Genomic DNA, 21563 nt, shown 5'->3' with positions numbered 1-21563 from the left:
AAGTATTCAATGGAGGAAAGAATAGTTTTTCAAAAAATGGCCCAGGGACAAATGAATAGCCACATGTATAGGAATGAATTTGAATCTATATCATACCAGGTATGAAAATTAACTCAAAAACTGAAGAACTAATACAATACAACTATTAGAGGAAAACTTAAGTGCATAACCTCAAATTTAGAAATTTTTTTTACATATAACATAAAAAAACATGATTACCAAAAATAATTACTTAAATTGGGCTTTATTAACAACTTCTGTGCTTCAAAGTATTATCAAAAAAGTGAAAAGACAACCCACACAATGAGAGATATTTGCAAATCATATATCTGATATCATTGGCTGCTAGGGAAATGCAAATAAAGACCAGTTAGATACCACTTCACAACAAATTGAAAAGTTAACCCAGTGATCCCACTTCTAGGAATATATCCTAAGAAGCCTGAAACATCAACCAGAAAGAACATTTGCAGCCCTATGTTCAAAACAGTGCTATTTACAAGAGCTAAGATCTTGGAAGCAGCTAAAGTCTCCATTAGATGAGTGGATAAAAAAGCTATGGTACATTTATACCATGGAATACTATGCAACAGTAAAAAAGAAGGATCTCTTACCCTTTGAGACAAAATGGAGGGATCTGGAGAGCATTATGCTAAATGAAATAAGCCAGTGAGAGAAAGATAAGTATCACATGCTCTCACTCATATGTGGAATCTAATGAACAAAATAAACTGATGAACATAGAAGCATGGAACAGACTGCCCAATCTCAGAGGGAAGGTAGAAGGGGGTGGGTGGGAAGAGATTAACCGAAGAACGTGTATGCATATACATATATGTATAACCTATGGACACAGACAACAGTGTGGCGGAGGCCTGGGCAGGCTAGAAGGGGCCAATGGGGTAAAAAGAGGACATATGCAATACTTTCAACAATAAATATTTAAATAAATTAATTAATGAAGAAGAAAGAAAGGAAGGAAGAGAGAAAGAAAGAAAGAAAAGGAAAAAAACATACAAACTCTTATACACACCTGGTGGCCATGTAAAATGGTGCAGCCACTTTGGAAATCTGTCTGGAAGCTCTTCAAATGATTAAACATAGAGCTGCTACATAGTCCAGCAATTCTACTCCTAGGAATATACCCAAAAGATTTGAAAATGTATGTCCACACAAAAATTTGTGTTAATAGCAGTATCCTATCTAATAAAGAGGGAATATGCTAATTGACTGTCACACCCTCACAAGATGGTAGCGCCCAGTCCCCTCAGCACCTCCTCATCCAGCCAGGGTCCCTCAGTCCTCTCAGCCTCACCTCATCCAGCCTCAGTTCCCCAGTCCCCTCACCCCTGCCTCATGCAACTGGAGTCCCTAGACCCCTCATCCAGCCTCAGTCCCCCAGTTCCCTCAGCCCTGCCTCATCCAGCTGGAGTCCCCCACTCCCCTCAGCCCAACACGGGAAGGCAGTTGGGAGTGATCAGGCTGGCAGGGGAGGGCAGTTGGGAGTGATCAGGCTGGCAGAGGAGCAGTGAGGCATCAATCAGGCCAACAGGGGAGTGGTTAGGGGGCTATCAGACTGGCAGGCAGGGTGGTTAGGGGCAATTAGACAGGCAGGCGAATGGTAAGGAGCCAGCAGTCTTGGACTGTGAGAGGGGTGTCCGACCACAGGGATTGGGCCTAAATAGGCAGTTGGACATCCCCTGAGGAGCCCCAGATTGAAGAGGTTACAGGCTGGTCTGAGGGACATGCTCTCCCCCCCCCCCCCCCAATGCACAAATTTCATACACTAGGCCTCTAGTTATTCATAATGGGCAAAAGTTGGAAGCAACCCAAATGTCCATCAACTGACAAATGGATAAACAAAATGTGCTATATCTATACAATGCAATATTATTGGGCCACAAAATAGAATGAAGCACTGATATATGCAATGCTCACTGATACGTATGAATTATACCTCAGTAAAGCTATTAATTAAAAAAAGCAATTAACTGAAATACACACAGTTCAACAAATGGAGACTGTCATTACTATGACTCAAGGTGTGAGTCAGAGCAATGGGAAAGAATGCAGAATTCAATCACAGTCAGGGAAGTAGTTGCAATGAAGTCTAAAAGTTGAAGAAAAAAATCACAAAGGAATCAGATTAGGAAGGGATATGAAGGTGAGACTTGGAAATGAGGATCAATTTCATCTGAGGAAGAATGCCTGAGAGCCCTCTTTGCAGAGCAACTAGAACAAAAGGCCTGGCATGTTCCTTTGCAGCTCAGGTGCATCTTTTGGTCACTTGAGCACAGCCTCTATGTCCTGTGCCCACCCTCAGTGAGCAGCTGAGTCAGTGCTTCAGCCTGCCTAGGAGATAAGAACTCTCCGAAAAGCTGGTGACATTTAAATACTAACTAGGCTTAAAATTTAATAGAAACAATGCCGTATGTCAGCCCTTTTGTATGTTATTTTTAGGTTAAGTTAAAGAATAATCTATTTTTTCTACCAAAGCTATGATTTTTATTATGAGATTTAAACAATTTGATTAAGTTTGTAAGAACAGTGTTAGAATATTTAAGTGAGTTTGATTGGCTATAAGCTTGGTTTATTAGATTAATAAGAGCAATTTAATTTTTTGAGAAGTTTGGTTTGTATTGTAAATGTTTCTTATCAGGCATTTGAAATGCATAAAATGAAAAATGAATACATTAAAATAGAACTTAAAGCAAAGTCAATTTAATTAACCAAGTTTGTAAATGAGACTATTTAAGAATTTAGTCTGATCAACTTGAATTAATCAACCATTAATAAAAGAAATAGTAAAGCTGCTTGTTTTTTTATTTTTATATTTGTCAACAGTATATTAAGATTTACAAGTCGAGCGTAAATTCTTAAGAAAAGGTAGGTTCTAAATATGTAATGATAAGTAGTTTTATTAAAAATTTATGCCTTAAGTAATATAGTCTTCTCATATAAAAAAAGGTCCCATTCATACTTTCATGAAAATACTAATATTTACATACGTTTCTTTAAACAATCAAATGGTGCTTTTAAATACAGAGTAACACCAGTAGAATTCATTTATCCAATAAGTGTTCTGGGTGCCTTCTAGGTGCCAAGCAGGGTTCTAGGTGCTGGGTCAACAGCAGTTAATTAGATGAAATAAGTCCCGCCCACATGGAGTTTACATTCTATTAGGAGAGCTAGGCAATAAGAAACACGTATTTATATATTAGAGAACATTTCTAAATTATATAGTTATATCTCACAAAGAGTGGAGGGCAGAATAGCACAGGGGCTTAGGACACGGATTCTGAAGCCAGACAGCTGAGCTCCAAGTCTGGCTCCAACATGAAGTAGCTATTGATCTCAATAAGTGACTTAGCCTCCTGATGCTCCAGCTCCTTAATCTGTAAAACGGGGGAACCAAGGGGCATTAAGAAGTTGAATGGATTGATATTTGTAAATACTTAGACATCGCCTGGTACCCAGAAAGTACTCCAGGTATTTTGTTAAAGAAAATGTCAGATAATAAGTGCTATGAAGGAAAATAGAGCAGATTGAGTGGACAGACAGTGAAGCCTCTTGGGAAGGAGGGGGACAATTTTCAATTATGTTGTCAGGACCTTTCTCCCCAAAGAGGGAACCTTTGATCCAGCAGCTGGGCGTTGTAAGGAAGAGCCTGTGCAAAGCTGGAAGGGCATTCGGGAGGCCAGGCCTCGAGGAGAGGCAGGATTGACATGTGCAAGTCAGAGCTGGAGGGTCAGTGTGGAGAAGTAGGCAGAGGCAGATCATGGAAAGCCCCTTGGATTTCTTCACTGTGTGATAGAAGTCACTGGTGGGTTTTGATTAGGAAAGCTATATGATCTTGTTTACATTTTTAAAGGATTATTGGTAACTGACCACAGGGACCGGAGTGAGCCCAGGTAGAAGGCAACTACAGGAGAAATTCTTTATGACCTACTTTCCCTTAAGAATGAGAGATGGAGGTTCTTATTCTCCTTACATTAACCTGCGACTAGAGTGGCAGTGAGGAGGTGCTGTGAAGTGGATGGACACAGGATATAATTTTGAAGGGATGGCCAACAGGATCTGCCTTTCTTATTCAAAATATGGTCCTTGGACCAGCAGCATCAGCATCACCTGGGAGCCTGGGAGAAATGCAGGATCTCAGGCCCCATGTCCGACCTACTAACTTTAAATTGCACCTTACCAAGAACCCAGGTGACCTCTCTGCACGGTAAAGGTTGAGAAGCACTAGTCTAGGTAGCATCAAGGAGGTGAGTGGATGAGGTATAATAAAGAACAAGGACAAAAGCCTGATGACCTTGGAGCCCAGGGTGATGGATGTGCTGTCCATGTGGGTATCAAAGCATCGGGAATGATGCCTGAAATGATGTGAAAGTCGGTAAATATGTAATGTACCAGGTGGAGTGGCCAAGAGGCAAGTAGAATTGCAACAAGGAGGAGCATCTGCAGCATGTGCTGCAAAAGTGCTAGGTCTTTAAGGCACCAGGAGAGAGATCACTGGCCTGTAAGCAGAAACCAGGAGCATTAAGGACACAGGCAGCACCTCCAGCACCACCTGAGCAAGCTTCCAGAAGCCGAGTCCTCTGAGGCAGCCCTGTTTCGGTTACTGAATGTAACTAACACACCAACTGACCCACAGCAGTCAAGGTGCCAGAAGCATCAAACAGAGGAAGGTTTTATTTCTTCGGATTCTCTTGATAATTCAAACATGCCATGCAAATACCTGAATCTTTAAACTTGAAGTGCATTAAAAGCATATACAAGCTTATTTCAATAATGTACTTGTAGATATGAGCTCATAATATGTGCATACAGCTTTAATGGCACTGGTAAGAGTTTTTTGAAGTTGTTAAATAAAGATGCCAAAGTTTTGACTTAGTAAGTCTTTAAAAGACTTGACTTTAATAAATCTTTATATGGCATTTAAAAATTATCAATTTATTGAATCCTCTTGACACTTATCTCATACATAGGTACAGTTTTACCCTGCTTTACAGATGAGTAAACAGAGGTACGGAATCTAGGTAAGATCCGCAAGATCTCTAGCTGCTAGGCAGCAGAGCCGGAATTCAAAGTGAGTCATCAAGCTTTAGGCTCAACGCTACCAGCACTGTACTGCTTCTCTTCAACTCAATATATAAAGTTACTGTGAACAAAAGGAAAACAAATCAGAGACCCATTGGTCATATGAAACCAAGGCAAATAGTGTTTACTTTCCAGGTAGACTTATCCCAACATCATCCCAGGCAGATAAGAAATCAATATTCTTTTTAAAGAGCCGCAGAGAAGGCCATGCCAGTACTTCCCTGGATAACTGGTTCCAGTATTGAATGACTCTCACTCCCAAGGTACTTATTTCTCCTCACATTAACCTGAAACGCTGCTGCTGCGATTTAAACACATTTTCCCTTTACAGTTCTCCTTTCCATCTCAGGGAAACTTCCCTCCCTGCTTTTTTTTTCTTCTTTTCTCATCCTAGAAATTTCCATGCTGAATCATTACATTCATTAAACTAAATCCAAAATGCACCAACTGTGATTCCTTTGCTAATGTTTTCGTAACTTGGAGCATTAGAAGTCAGGAACATCAAAGGTGTTTGGCAGAGTGTCCTTAGGTGACTTGAATGGAAAATACCTCTGTGTTGAGGCTCCGAGAACAAGCACATGTCACCAAGGAGATGTGCTGTACTTGGGTCTCCCTCTCGGCAAACACCCCCGCCCCGCCCAGAGCTTTTAGCTAAATTCATAAACAGAACCCCAAACTGCAATGCTGTTCTTACAAATCATCTCAACCTGCATCATTCACTCGCAACACAAGAAGATCTAAGTCATCACAAGAATTCAATGAAAATCCAGTGGCTCCTACATTTGGGTGCATTCAGTGTCTCAAGTGCTGAGAACGAACGAATTTGCTGCCAGAAGGCAGCAAAGAGGTACAATGATTTGCCAATGTGGATTTAACCTACGCCAATGGCATAGGCCTTAAATTTGCAATATCGTACTTTTTCAGAATCCCTGAAATGCCTTTTAAAACCCACATTTAAAAAACTCCACCGTGACTGCCATAGAAATAAGTAAGATGAATTTAGAACAGGACACTCCTCTGCACGACACAACAGCCTGTTTAGAAACATAGGGAGCTTAGCCCTCCCTTGCTGCCGCAGTAACTCCATCAACATTGGGCTAACCTTTATGAACATCATACCTAAACCCATGGTCGGCAAACTACAACTCAAGAGTCATATGCGGCTCTTTGGCCCCTTGAGCGTGGCTCTTCCACAAAATACCACGGCCTGGGGAGTCTATTTTGAAGAAGTGGTGTTAGAGGAAGTTTAAGTTAAAAAAAATTTGGCTCTCAGAAGAAATTTCAATTGTTGTACTGTTGATATTTGGCTCTGTTGACTAATGAGTTTGCTGACCACTGACCTAAACCAAAATCTCTAAAGCCTGCCCTGCTGACCCCTCTTAGCCAACTATCAAAGTCAGCTAGTTTGCAATGCATAGCAGTCTTGGGAGTCAGTCAGGGTGGGTCCAAGGGCCAGTCATGCCTCTTGCTTGTCAGGTAACCGAGTGAGGCCACCTTTCTGAGCCTTAGACTCTTCAGCTACAACTTTGAGCATAATCTCTATTTCTATTTCTCAACCTTTTTTTTTTTTTCACATTACCCCCCTAATGAACCTTATTTTTTTATTACCTAATCACCCCACATGATATTATACCACCACCGGATATTATAGATCAAGTTTTATATTTTATGTACATTTAAATTTTATACAAAAGAGCAAGATTTGTTCATTCTCTCAAGGCCTATGTTCATCCCCTTGAAGGTGATATCTCCCCTAGTTAGAATGTATGGGATACTGATGTCTATTTTCCAGGATAGTCCGGCAAAGAGTTAATGAGCATGAGCAGGCACCAGGCATACCAGTAGTTCAGATCTTTCTCTCATGAAACTCACGTCTTAGTAGTTTATCTAAGTACATGCATGCCTCCCCTGGAACAGGAAACTTTTTATCATAATGCATCACTATATCACAGATTGCTAGATTGGACTAACTGACATCAATGGCTCAACAAATCTTAACCACCGGAAGATTCACCCCTAGAGTGCCTACCGAGGACCTCCAAACATTCCCAGAGCACAAAAAACAGAATTCCAGCTGGGAGGGCCTGGACTGGTTTATCCAACTACTTAATTTTACAAATGGGTAAATCAGATCCATTCTTGACTTGTGTTTTTTTAACCTCAGTTCTTAGGAAGGAAGCTCCCTATAGAGCTACAAGCATATTTGGGTTTTGACAGGCAGTAAAGATGAATCCTTATAAAAATGTTTACATCCTTTTCAATTTGTGAAACTTGAATAAAGGAAAGGCAAAATATAATATTCAACTGTGCTTTAACTAGATAACATATTTCCAGATTTAAAAAAAAAACAAACTCCTTTATGTTAATTATTTAATACAAAAGAGTCTGCTATACATTTAGAAATGTCTATGAAACAGGCTTTCTTAATTTTTCCAATTCTCTTGATCTCTGAGCTTTTCAATGAAGTTTTGGAATCACAGAAGCTAGAAACTGAAGCTCACATACAGTCAGATACAATTGTGTCATGGGCATAACTGAAGGGAATGCCATCCTCTCCTTTTTTCTCTGCCAATCAAAGTTCAAGGCTAGTTCTTAACTGACAATAATAATAAAAAAATCTATTTTGCCCCAGTTATTTTAGGAAAAAAAGACACCACTATTTGCTAATTTCTGTAGAGGCTGACTGAGGATAATGAAGATTTGTTCTCAAATCACTGTACGTTTTCCCCTCTTCCTGTGAAATAAAGCAAAACTATGCCCTGAGGAACCAATAGGCAGAATCTATTGCTATTGGGATAATGAAGCGAGAAGATACAAAGTAGGGAAGGGACACTGTGACAGGGTTGAATTGGGTGCAATTATTAGAAAGTACAGCCCTCTCTGGAACCTGAAGGATGACATGTTTCCTAACGATACACGTGTATCCATTTTCCCCAACTTCCCACAACACTGAAGGACAGTCCAACCCCGTACTTATTCACACATGCACCACCTCCGTTCAGCCGTCCTTCCCAACATTTTTGAGAATAAATGTTTTCCCACTAGCTTTCCTTCTTTGTAACACCAGCTGTGCTGGCAGCCAAGGCAGAACCACGTGCTCACCAGGCAGATAAAAGGCTACACGGAAAGGGCCTCCGATGCTTGGGGAGGATGGAGAGCGAGACAGTAAGCATCTGCCCCTTCAACTGCTTTCTTACCCACCCTTCAACTCTGTGGCACTCAGAGATCCTGGGGGCTAGGCACAGGCACAGACTTTGTTGTTCATTTTTTAAAATGTATTTCAAACCACTATTTGCTAATTTGCTAAACCTTAAATTCTATGAGGCATATGCCTCACCCTTCTTAACCTAGCTGCAAAAGACCTCACCACCCTCGAAAAATCACTATCCAACACTTTCCACTGATTTATCAGCTATTTATGGAACAGTTACAGTGTCCCCAGCACTAGGCTAGGCTGCTGATTCATTAGTGACAATGTGCCCAGCACTGAGCTAGGCTGCTGACTCATCTACAGAAGAGTCCAGAGAATGTAGGCAACCTCTCCCTGTTCTCAACCAAGACCTGGAGCAGAGCCTAGCACGGTGCAATGGACAGATGGGTAAATGAAGTAACGCATGAAAGAGAATGGCTTTAGATAGCTTGTGGTCTGGTGGGTCCAACACACACAGACAGAGTAGTATGTGTAATCCCAGGTATAATAGAAGTGAGGACAGATGAGTAAGTAGGTTAGAGATGAAAGTATTTTAGAAGCTCTGAAGAGAGAAACACGATGCATCTTCAAATCTGTATTCAAATGGCCTTTCACTATAAGTATATAATTAAACTACTCCAAACATCATCAAACAGAAGCAAACCCATATTCACGTTAAGTATACCCTGTGGCCATTAACTGAGGTGCCAGCATGACTGTTCTTATTCCAATGGGATTCATTAGGGCAGGGAGGTAAGGAAGCATCACCTAGAAACTCGGGCTCAGCCAGCCAGTAATGCACTAAAATTTTTATTGTACATACTATTCTGAGGGAATTTCAGTATATTTAAAAATAAAGTAAGTTGGCCCAAGGAAAGAATAGGCTTTTGTAGGTAAGGGCATTGTTTGAGGTTCCAAGAATGGCATGAATGATACTTTGTGAATTTGACATGATTCAAGAACTAAATTAATTGTTGGACAGGTCACCTTGAGAATTCCTCTCATCCCTAAACTTGAAAATCCTGTGACTGACACATTGATCTGTGCATTGTAGGACTGTAGGTTTAGGTCACACAGAATTGGGAATCTCACATCAGAGTATATTAGTTTCTAGCTGAACTTCCTTAGTAGGTGTCAAGTGAATCTGAAGTTGCAATGTTTTGAGATTTATGGAGAATTTTTGATATTTAAAAACATGAAAGTTTCTTATTCATACCAAGATCTTGGGTAGAACAGATTACAATATCTTTCCTTTACTGAATTTAGATGACCATGTCTTCACCAAGCTTGCTTTGCATGCAAAGCTTTATCATTCATTTCAGAGAGACTGAAGGTCATCTGATGAGAATCTTCTTTACTCCCTTTTCTTTGAGCTTTAACCTATTTTTTTCCTCTTCCTCTCTTCCCATCTCTTTAGATAAAGGTGGCATTCCAGTGGCTTATCTTAAGGACCTTATTCTCTTTTTTCAACATCTTTTTGGCATCTCCAAAATAAATCCCTTATTGCTTCCCTTTCCAACTCTCTCCTCCTGTGTTCAGTATATCTTTAAGTCCCTACAACCTTCACCATTTCATACAAGTTAAAATGTCAGATTCCTCTTCAAAGCCTTACCTCTGAGCCCCATACTGGTACCTGGCACGTGGAAGGAACATCCCTTCATCCAGGCCCTTCTCCTCTGGTCTAGATCCTGTGATAGCCTCTCAGCTGGATTTCCTGTTCCCAGATGCCCTTGACAATACCACTGCCAGGATTTTCCTTCTAAACTACAGGCAGCTTTTAAATTGCTCATATGCCTAAAACCCTTCAGACTCTCTCCAGTGCCTGGAGCAGAGTTTCTGAAAGTACAGGATTGGGGCAATGGCCCAGGCCAAGGTTGTAGGAGGTATTCGAGGTGAATTTCACTAGCACAGAGACTCAGGATTTAAAAATATCTTATTTTTAATAAGTCATTTGTTTTCATTTTACTCCTCTTTTGATCCTTCTGACAGGTCTAAGAAAAAGCACTAGCCTTTGTGCTGCTAGCAGGTCAGGATCAACTCTTAAACATTTGTTGACCTTCCACCATGACAAAGCTATAGGCTCAGCTCAGGGCAGTAGAAAGGAAACAAGGCTAAATTAGAATTTAATGCCAGTATTGGGTTTCTGGATTTATTTAGAGCAGGTAATATAGGGTTATTATTTGCCATAGTGATAGTAAGCTCCCTTTAAAGTGAATGTGAACTAGAAAAATAAATGTCAATTTAGTAGAAGTTCCACTAAAATAATAACGCAGGTAACACCAACATCATGAAGGAAGTCTGTGGGAATAGATCTGGAAAGCCACACTCCTCATTGTCCTGCACAACAGCCCCATGTTAGCTAATCTCCAACCACAATCCTTTATAAATTCTTCGCTGTGGGAACAGATGCCCCTTCACCATGCCCTGTACTTTCCGTTCTCCATACCCCTTATTTAGGCCGTTCCTCAGAAGGGGCTAGATTTCCTCACTGTTTGGCCTTCTGACATTCTAAGTCCCAAGTCAAAGGTATTCTTCTGTAGGAAGTCATCTCCTAAGTTTTAACATTATGATTTATGATCTGTGTTCTTGTCCCTCAGCTATGGTGGTTATCTTATTCTCGCTCATATCATAGTTTATTTACCCTACTATATTGCAAATTCCTGGAGGGCAAAGATTATACCATTTTTATATTTAGGCTCTCCAATATATCTGTATATTAGCAAATGAGATAATGGGTGGGAATTTTCTTTCTCATCTCATTGCCTGCTCTAGGACCCATTTGTAGTATTTATTTTTCTCTTAATAAATGCGTATCTTTGGAAATAGGTATTAATACTAAAAAAGGCAACTCTAACTTATAGAGTATGAAACACTTCCTAAATCTCTGAAAAGGTTAGATTTTTATGTGCCTCCTCATTTAAAGTCATTCCATGATTCAGTATTTTTGCCTGAATTTTGGGGGGGGTGGGCTGGGTGATGAGTGGGTGGCAAGCTCTGTTCCAATTTAATTAGGTCTGAGGACTTAAGGACAAGACCTTAAAAATTAGCAAAACATCCATAATTAACTACCGATTCTCTTATGCCACAACACTTTATTGATGGCTGGCTTTGTTCCAGGGTTTATGTTAGGAGCACCTGAAAAGTCAAAGCCGCCACCCTGCCCTGCAGGAGCCACGTTGTGAGTCACCTACATGTACTTCTTGTAAATGGGATGTGTGCCTTGTTGCTTTGCTTCAGGTGACACTCAACTGGCAATTAATGAACTTACTGAACGCCGGTTTTGGGCCATCTGTGGGTCCTGGGGTCCAGTGTATTTCCCTTTTTAACTTTATTTGCCACAGTATATGATTTCTGACTTTTACCTCCTAAGACAGAATCTGGCTGATCAATAGTAACAAGCCCCAAGTCTCATAAAACTATGGACTCTATCGACTATAAAAGTGCTAATTATTTGCCAGGTGAAATGCCAACTGACCTAAGTAGAACTTCCTTTCTGAGCAATTCCAGTCAGATTTGTGTCTGCTAGTTATCCATAAGTCTCTGACCATGGCCTGTTCTATGAGGCTCATGTTTGCTCAGAGAGAATAGCTTATAGCTGTGCCCAAACAAACTCCAGGGGACAATGCAGCCAGACTTACTGGCTTGGCCTCATCACCACAGTGTCCATGATGACAAGAAGGATTCCCCCTTGATCCAATGGCATTCAAATTGTATGATATAATAATCCTATATAATAAAAGGTTAATATGCAAAGAGACTGAACAGTGGAACAACCTGTTGCTATGATATACACAGACGCTCAACATAGGTCAGTGCACTTTCACAGGGGGAGTGCTGCTCGGCCAGAAGCTAGGCTCATGGCTGGCATGCACAGTGGTGGTGGTGGGAACCTCTCCCTCCTCTGAGGCAGTGCTAAGGATGTTCTACTGACATCTGGGGAGTGGACCTAAGCCATCGGTCAGATATCTCCCAAGAACTCCCAAGAACTCCCGGACTGTGGGAGGATGCAGGCTGAGGGATTTCCGTGCCAACCACAGTGCATGAATTTCGTGCACCAGGTCTCTAGTATTATATATACCACTCTAGTTATATATACTGTCCAGCCATTCATAGTACTTAAGAGACTTGCACATACAGTCTTTTTCTGGTTTTATAGAACACTAAGACACATATAAATAATCTCCTTAATATGGAGATGCCACTTAGAGCAGCACAAGTTCTCTTTTTTTCCTTTCTGCCTAGTGGTGATTTGAGAAAAGACAAATTAGCAGAATGGTTTTAGTAGAATACCACTGAATAAATACTGATCATGAAAAACTGGGAAACATAAGGATGGTTCAAACACAGTGCTTCCTTTCAAACTGTGCCAAGATTACTTTCAATTTAAATAAAAGCAAGCAAATCGCAGATACATTCTTTTAAAATCTAAGCTACCATAACAAAGTTTAACCCACATGTTGGCTTTTATTTTTCATTTCTTTTAATTTTTATACAATTTCACCTAAATACATTGGTCACTAGTAACTATTACCCAGATTTCTCCTTTCCCAACAAAGACAATCTATAAAAAGCAAATGTAATATATGCTTAAACAAGAGCATCCAAGGCTATGTGCAAAATCGATTGGAAAGTGGTTAAGACAACTTAAGGCTGGGTTGGAAAGGTATAAAAATCTGTAGCATTCAAAAGATAAACTCATTTTGAGGAAGAAGCAAATTGCAATTTCACATCCCACGTATCTGTCTTAAGTATGGAAATGTGGCCATCAAACACATTGGGGAAGGAAGGAAAACATTATTTTTACTGAGTATGAAAACTGCCATGAAATGATAATTCTTTGAGGTGAGAGAAGGCCTCACCAAAATGAGATAGATCTACAGTCAGTCTGAAGGGTCAGATGAGAGGAGGAAGTAAAGCTGGAGGAAGTTGTGATGCGACAATAATATGAAATTCTTATCAAGCAAAAAATGCCATTAAAGCTCTGGATCTCCTATAAAACATGTTCTCTGAATGCTTTCCTAAAGTAATATAAATAATGTTATCAACATCCATGATATTGTCCCAGATATCTGGTATATTAGCCAAATTATAGCTTCTCCCTTTATACTTTTTTGAGGAACATTGTGCTTATAAAAAAGGCAGTAATGTGTAAGAGAAATAGCCAAAAAACCTCACAAAGGACTTAGTAGAGATTCATACTAGAAAATCAAACAGGAATTATTTTAATCTTTTGCTGGTCAATTTGTCCCATATAAAGTGACATAAGCTGACTTGCTAGAAACAGTTCTGTGTTTGCAAGCAGAGACCCTAGGACAAAAACAATCATGGTATTTTATGCTGACACTCCATTAACATAATCATAATAAAAACTGTTTTACCCTTAGAAGTGCCAAAATAAGCATCATGAAGCCACTGTTTTATCCATAGCTCAGCTACATATTGTGGAGAACAACATGGCAAAGAACAGTTTAGATTATCTTCCTGGTCCAAGTGAAATCATTCTGGCAATGGTAAATGATTACGTTTGGAAGGCTTCAGTTCCAAATCCATCCCAAGATCTGCCCCTCCACAATGTCCATATTAGATTTTGTTTTTTCTTAATCCTTTTTTTCCATTTATTAAATTGACTGGGGTGACATTGGTCAACATGAACATATAGGTTTCAGGTGTGAGTTTCTATGTTACAAAATTGTACCATGTGGCTCAGTGGTTGAGCATCCACCTATGAACCAGGAGGTCATGTTCCATTCCTGGTTAAGGCACATGCCCAGGTTGTAGACTTGATCCTTAAGGTGGGGCATGCAGGAGGCAGCCAAACAATGATTCTCTCTCATCATTGATGTTTTTATCTCTCTCTTGCTCTCCCTTCTTCTCTGAAATCAACACAAATATATAATTATTTGTGTGGCCCTAGCCAGTTTGGCTCAGTGGATATATTTCTTTTTTCAATATTTATTGTTGACACTATTTCAGATGTCCTCCATTTGCCCCCTCCATCCAGTTCTTCCCCAGCCCCTCATGACCACATTGCTGTCTGTGTCCATGGGCTCTGCATATATACATATATGTTCTTTGGCTAATCTTAATGATTCAGTGTTTCCACTGATGTTATTCAAGGTCAATGAGGTCAGAACCCCTGAGACTAGATCTCTCAATAGATCAGGGCACTTTTTTCATATATAGCCTCATTATATTTAGGTGGACAAAGGTTGTAGTTTTTCTTTTATTTTATAGCCAAAACAAATTATACCAGCATTTAGCTACAATAGTACTAGTCAACATAGCTTAGGTCACTGGTTAACATCCTTATGACACTTGGACCTATCACTTAAACCAACATCAATGATTGATCCTTGGTCATGAAAAGTTTATATTTAGTCCTAAATATATTATAATGATCATTTGAAAGAAAGAAAAATAAAACGCCTTATTTAAGCTGTGACAAATATCAATTCATTATCTGAAACTCAAAATAAAATTAGAAAAATCTTTTATAATATCACATTGTGCTTGAAACAAATTTGACAAAAAATGATGCTACTTTCAGTTAACTTGATCCATAAAATGATAATAAATATTCTAGGCTTTGCAGGTCACATATGGTCTCTGTCACAATGATCTAAAAAGGTAAAAATTATTCTTAGGTCATGGGCTGTCCAAAAACAAACAGCGGGTCAAATTTGGCTCATAGGCATTAGTTTGAGAACCCCTGCTATAGAGAGCTCAGTACACTGGAAAGAATATTTTTATTCCCTCAGTTCTCCCTGGTATTTGTTCCTAAAAAATGATCAATAAGATGCACAGATTAAGACAAAGACTAAACCAGATAAAAGAAGAGACCACAAACAAAAGTCTTATGTCATATTTCAAACAACCTACTTGGGACCCCTTCAAAACTGTGGTTAAGCATATGATTGCATGAGAAAGTTAAACCTCCCGGTTTAAAACTCAGGATGCTTTTTTCCTTTTCTCATGTGGCTAGGATTCTCAGAAGTCCTGCAGAGCATGGGGACAGCCCTTGCTGTGTGCATTTCTAACAGGAGCAAGGCTAGACTGCTTCTTACACCTATTCCTCCATTAAGGAGGCTTTCAGGAAGTACCGGTGACATTAAACACACCGCAGGACCTAAGTTGATGGCAGAAGGGACAAGAGCAATGCACTCAGGACATGAGAAATTTTGTGAAAGAAAGATGGAATGCTGCCTTAGGGGCATCTGCCTGCATGTTTCTCTGCTCTGTGGAGGGCTGTCACAACAGTCACCGCAGGGTGGGGTTCCCTCTGCCCTCCCTCTGCTCATCCCAGTCAGTGACTGTAGCCACACAGAAGCTGAGAGCCCACAAAGCAAGATCTGAGATAAAAGACCCAGCAGTCTGTCAGAAGTCTGCGTGCTCCAGCAGTCAATGAAAGGCCTTGCAGGGGGACGCTGGGAGGCTGTCACGCAGGGCTGCCTGCCTGTCATGTTCCTGTGAGGCTGAGCCTGTGGGGCCAGCGCCTAATGAAGGTTTCAGGTTTCTTAGACCAGTGTGCCTGCAGTCTTCAAAAATTCAGCCAGGGTTGTCTTCACTCCTGCTTCAAAGAAATGTTAAATGAACACAGAGCTCCCCATTAACCTTTGTTAACTTACTAAATAGTAAAACTCTAATTACTTGCAAATGAACCAGTTCCTAGAAATAAAGATGTAAGAGTTTTTTCCACATTTATTATACATTATTGCATTAATAATATTCCTTATAATGACTCTTACTGGGTTGCACTTTAACATGTGAAGTAATTCACGAAGTGCTGCTAATTAGCCTTCTGTTGTTCTGACTGGCAGTGCCTATCTGCGCAGAAACTCTCACCCCCCGCAGGGCCACGTGGAGCACTGGTGGTTGGTGTTACTCTTGACCTGATAAGAGTTAGGTGACTTGTAAAGTCTTATCTGACCCAGATATTAAAGGGCTTTGGGCTCTGGGGATCAAGATGTACAGATACTGTCTTTATCCTTGAGAAGCTGGTTCAGGTGGGGCTTTTGTACCTCCATTTGCACAGAGTGTGGAATACCACAGGCACTAAAAGAATACCTTAAAACTGGAGAACTCATCCCCTAACCCAGATCAGATAAAACTATGCCCGTGATTAATGACTACAATAGTCTTCCAGGTTCTTCTTCAAGACCACATTAAATCTGCTGGCATCTTAATTTATTTTTACCAACTAACCCTCCATCATCATGCACCTAGCCAAAACACATACTCCATCATGATAAATGCCCACGACCTTAGTAAGGCTGAAAGAACAGAGTCCAGATGATAAAGGAGGTGAATTGGGATGAGAAGAGGAATAAAAGCTATCCGGATATCAAAAATGAAGTATCTTTAAACTGGAATACAGAACCTACAGAGTGGCCTCTCACTTCAAACTGACACCCCCGAGCTTCTTAGAACCCATTTAAAACAAATCAAACACAAGCAAAAACACTTTACTCATCAATAGAAAGCACAGTAGGCAGACTACCTTAGTAACTAGTACAGATAAATATAATCATCTCTTTCCAAAAATAAAAAGTCAGAAATTCTAATGGCTGGCCACCACTAAACAAAGTTAAATTTCTGACCAAAGTGATCTTTCTGTACTGGATATTTCATTTTGTAACACAACTGCCTCCATAATAATCATATGTGGAGATTCTCTATAGATATCTAGCAAAGCCGTACTTTTGTCCAAAAACAGAGAACTTATGATCACCAATATACTGATTCACATGAACTATTAGGAACCATTTCTTTAAATCAAGAGAGCTACTAAATTTAACTTTTCACTATGATCATTGGCAAGAGATTTCCTGCCAGTTCCCCCGATCTTACTTTGTGGCTTTCATATTTACAGACAAGGATACCTACATGAAATTTCATAAGAGGTTCTATGCCTGCAACATTAGATACCACAGAATCTGCAAAAATTTATTTTACAATTGCATCTTCTTTTGTTAGAATGTTAAATACAATTCTATAAATGAAAATAGTATATATTATGTAGCACAGAAAGCTTTGAGAATACTAAATCTATGAGAGGAGACCTGAAAGCAATGATATTAGGCAGTAGTCACTCAAAATATTTTGCCCCTGAGCCACTGTGGGATACTGAATGGCAAATATCAATTGCCACATCCTTGTGTGTTGTACTATGATATCCTGTCACTGTGATATGAAGTGCACTATGAAGAACAGTCTAATAGTGGTAATTTGGTCAGGAAGCCCATGGCCTGACTTCCAAAGTCATGGGGGTGGCCATCATAACATCTGGCCAGGCCACACAATCGGGAGGTGGCAGCTTAGTTTTTAATAATCTTTATCAACATGCCTAAAGAAGGGTCGGACATGTTACAAATGTTTGCACTTGGTCATGAAGAAAGCTGTGGATCTATGAAAACAAAGTATTGCCCCAATGGGGAAAAATACCCCCAAACAAACAAACAAGAATTTTAAATATCCCCATTGGAGGCAATTCAGGAACTTCTTTCACCCTCAGTGTAAAAATGACATGCTTTCTGCACTTCATTCATAGATACTGCAATTATAAAAGCAATGTAAGAAACTAGAAAGATACTTCTTCCTTGCTCCTTCCACTCTTTACTACTCCTGGAAAATAGAGTTTACTAGGAAGGCAAGATGTCAGGGTAGCAAAATGCCAGCAAAGAGAAGCATAGAGAGCAGAAAACTTAAGAAAATCAGGTCTCTTCAGAAAGTTCACATTCCTTGGATATAAGTAGCTGGCTTTTTTTCCTGTGAAACTTTGGGAGGTGAGGCAAACTGATTTAGAGAAAGGCAAGTAAATGCAGCTTTCACATGTACAAAAACACAAGAATGAAAATGACAAGCCACAAAAAATATTTGCAAATCATATATCTGATAAAGGATGGGTGACAAGAATAAAGAATTCATACAATTTAATAAGACAAATGACCCAGTTTGAAAATGGGCAAAGAATTTAAATAGATATTTTGCCTAAGAAAATATACAAATGGTTAATGATCATATTAAGAGTGCTCATCTTCACTAGTCAGAGAATTGCAAATTACAACCATAGTAAGATACCACTTTATACTCACTAAAGTGAGTATTAGATTTTATAAATAACTATGTATATGTATATGTATATGTATATGTATATGTATATGTATATATATATGTCTGACAATGTTATATGTCCATATATATGACAATGTTTTCAAAGTTGTGATAAAAATAGAACCCTTGTATATGGCTGATATCTGGCAGGAATGTAAAATGGTGCAGCTATTCCTATATGTCTACTAAAAACAAAAACATATATTCAAACAGAGTCTTCTGTGCAAAACTTCACAGCAATTCTATTCAAAACAGCCCCAAATAAGAAACATTTTAAGTGTGTATCAACTGGTGAATGGATGACTAAAATGTGGCATATCCTTACAACAGAATCCTATTCATCATCAAATAAAGAGGGACAAACTATGATACATACTACAACAAGGATTTACACCAGAAATTTGAGCTATGTAAAAAAAAACCAGATACCTAATTTCACTTCTATGAAAGGCAGAGAAAGCAAATCTATGAAGACAGATAGTATATTAGGAGTTGCCTGCAACTAAAGGGAATGGGACTTAGTACCAATGTGAACAGGGGTATTTTGCGGGTGATGGAACTGATTAAACTCAATAAAGGTGATGGTTGCACAGCTATCGACATCCACTAAAAACTATTGAATTGTATATTCACAACATTATACATAACTTATGCCTCAATAAAGTTGTTTCAAAATCCCACAAGAATGACAAGAATCCTCTTTTCCTTTCATACTTAAGTTAAAAATGATGGTGAAACTGCACATGAAGTTTTTTATTCCTTTGTTTATTCATCAATAAATTATTGAAAAATGACCATGTTCTCAAAATGGCTTTGAATTTGCCAGCATGCTAGGTTTAAATATCTGATGATTGGGTCTTCCCCAATAACCCTAGGAATTTGGCAGTGATTGGATTATTTATTAATCCATGGGCTTTGAATCAGGGACATTCAGGGCTGGAACTGGCAGAGTTGGAGAGTTCAAGGATGAACACTGCCCTCCTTGGGGCCTCAAAGAGCATCAATAGACCAAATGCTGCTCCACCAGCCCAGCTAGCGGCGGAGAAATGGTTCCTCCAGTCCTTCCCAAGGGCGTCAAGCCAAGCAGTCTGCCTCACAAACAGCAGGTGCTCCATATCCCAGCTCTGCGATACAATTCTAAAACCCACCTTGTTCACTAATGAATTCCCATAGCATTAAACAAGCCCATTAATGTGTACTAAGGTTAGGAAAATGTAACATTATAATACAAGGAAGACTTGTCCAAGCTGTTTGAATGTTCCAAGTGTGTACACTTTACTGCACATAAAGCCACTTATCTTAAATTTCCTTTGTTATTTTAATGCTTTTGCAATAAGATAAGATTAAAAATAAAGGAATTTATTAAAATAAAGGAACTTTAAACAAATAGAAAGTCCTGCAGGCAGGTAGGAAAAACTTGAGTTTTCTCCAACCATGCCCCATGTATGTCTACTAGTAAGAAATGTACCAATTTTCTTAAAGACCAAATGTTAGAGCATTGGCATGTTCTTTGTTTTTATCTGAAACCAAGGTTCTGAGTTGCATGAGTCGCATACATGCACCCTGTTTAAAATACTATATGGATGATCAAAGGGATTTTCCATATTCCCAACCCATTTTCCACAAAGTGTAAACATCAGCCTGGGTGTCAGGATGGGGAGAACTAATGCACTCTGAGATCAGTGAGGTTGAATTTCTGAGCTGTCTTTTCTGCTTGCATGTAATCACTGCTGATATTCTCAAACTGCACTCTTCAAACCAGGATTTGAAAGCACCTTTCCAACAAATATTAATCCTCATTGTTGTCTCAGGAGGTAAACAAAAAAAAATCATATATATGTAGGAATGAAGAGAAAATTGAGCTTGAGAGAGTATTGGCTTTTCCTTCAGTAAGACTTCATGGCCAATTTGCTTGGAAACATTATACTGAGCATTGATGCTTCGCAAGTCACAGATGCATCCTGAATGCTTTCAAACTGCCAGTTTTTATACCTTGAAAGAGGCCATTTTAAAGTTGTGACTCACTTATGAGCCTGAAAATGCTATGTCTGAATCAGACCCTGGAAGTATTTAGTTTACAAAGTATTATATTACATAACCACCAGTTACAAATCCATTGATGAAATGCTCAGAGTTTACTTAGCAACAGCTGAAACCTGAAGTGGTGAGAAAGAATCAAATGATTCAGTATACTGTATGAAGAGTGGGTGCCGGCAGGATGTTTCCCTAGCCCTGCAATGCACATTTTATGACTACTTCCACGACTCCTGAAGAAACTCAATCACAAGTCATGTGTTTCAAATGAAAGTAAATCAGAAAGAAATAAAGCAGCTCTGATGGGCAGGGCTTGAGAATTTGCAGGCCTCGGAGCCTCCTAAAAATATAAAATAAAACCATGGATGGTAAATCAAGGTAACAAGCTAGTGTCTGAAAACGTAGCTCCTGATTTCATATTCTCCTACATTTTATCCGATGTAAATAATAGAAAACGAAGAGAACAAATGAGAATTTCAGATCCCACCTATCTCCCCACTCCTTGCAAAAATGTTTTCTATCATATAAAAAACAAAACACACTCAAACTTTTGAAATGAGAAACTTGAAAATTAGAACCCAGTTCATTCAAGCATTCTAAACTGTTTATCACATATTGAAAGGTACAGTTCAGTTTTACTTAAAGTCCTGCTCTACGCAGAGGAAGTCATCGGATGTAATCTTAGAGTAACTGACTTTTATGCCTAGCCACAAAAAGGTGACCACAGAAATGCTGAAGTAATTTCCTAGCTGTAAACAACTACCATTCTATATTTGGTTATTGGTTCTCAGGAGTAAGGGTATTCATTTTACCTTAGTATGTAGAAAACTGAGGTGACACTCAAGGCCCATACACAATAGAGTGGAACCCCAAATCATAGAGCCTCTATATATCGGTGCTACAAGAATGGGAACCTGTGTAGTTATAAAATAAGATTTTCTTGTCCTTCAAGGGCTTTCCTTACCAACTTCTGTATAACACAGTATTGGTGTCAGAAACATAACCCATTCTTGCATAAATATAGCTATTTTAGGGACAAAGGGCCTAAGTAGACACTTCTCCAGAGTGGACATACAGATTACCAACAGACATATGAAGAAATGCTCAAAGTCACTAATCATTAGAGAGA

At 39.3% G+C, this 21563-nt stretch overlaps 1 protein-coding gene across 8 annotated transcripts in view; it reads right to left on the bottom strand.

The window, feature by feature from the left end:
* The window catches only part of KCNN2 (potassium calcium-activated channel subfamily N member 2), a 328108-nt gene that overhangs the window by 67097 nt on the left and 239448 nt on the right, over window positions 1-21563 (bottom strand). For 5 of the 8 annotated variants that reach the window (XM_084882819.1, XM_084882822.1, XM_084882823.1 and 2 more), the window contains one exon: window positions 3255-3395. The exons of the other annotated variants lie outside the window; for them this stretch is intronic. In XM_084882819.1, the coding sequence (XP_084738945.1) occupies window positions 3255-3395 (141 nt within the window). The remainder of the gene's footprint in view (window positions 1-3254; window positions 3396-21563) is intronic. 8 annotated transcript variants of the gene reach the window in all.

Source organism: Pipistrellus hanaki (genome assembly GCF_964339955.1).
Source record: "Pipistrellus hanaki genome assembly, chromosome: 4".
NCBI classification, from domain to species: Eukaryota; Metazoa; Chordata; class Mammalia; order Chiroptera; family Vespertilionidae; genus Pipistrellus; species Pipistrellus hanaki.
The sequence above is the reverse complement of the archived record's forward strand: the minus strand, read 5'-3'. Positions and strand labels throughout refer to the sequence as shown.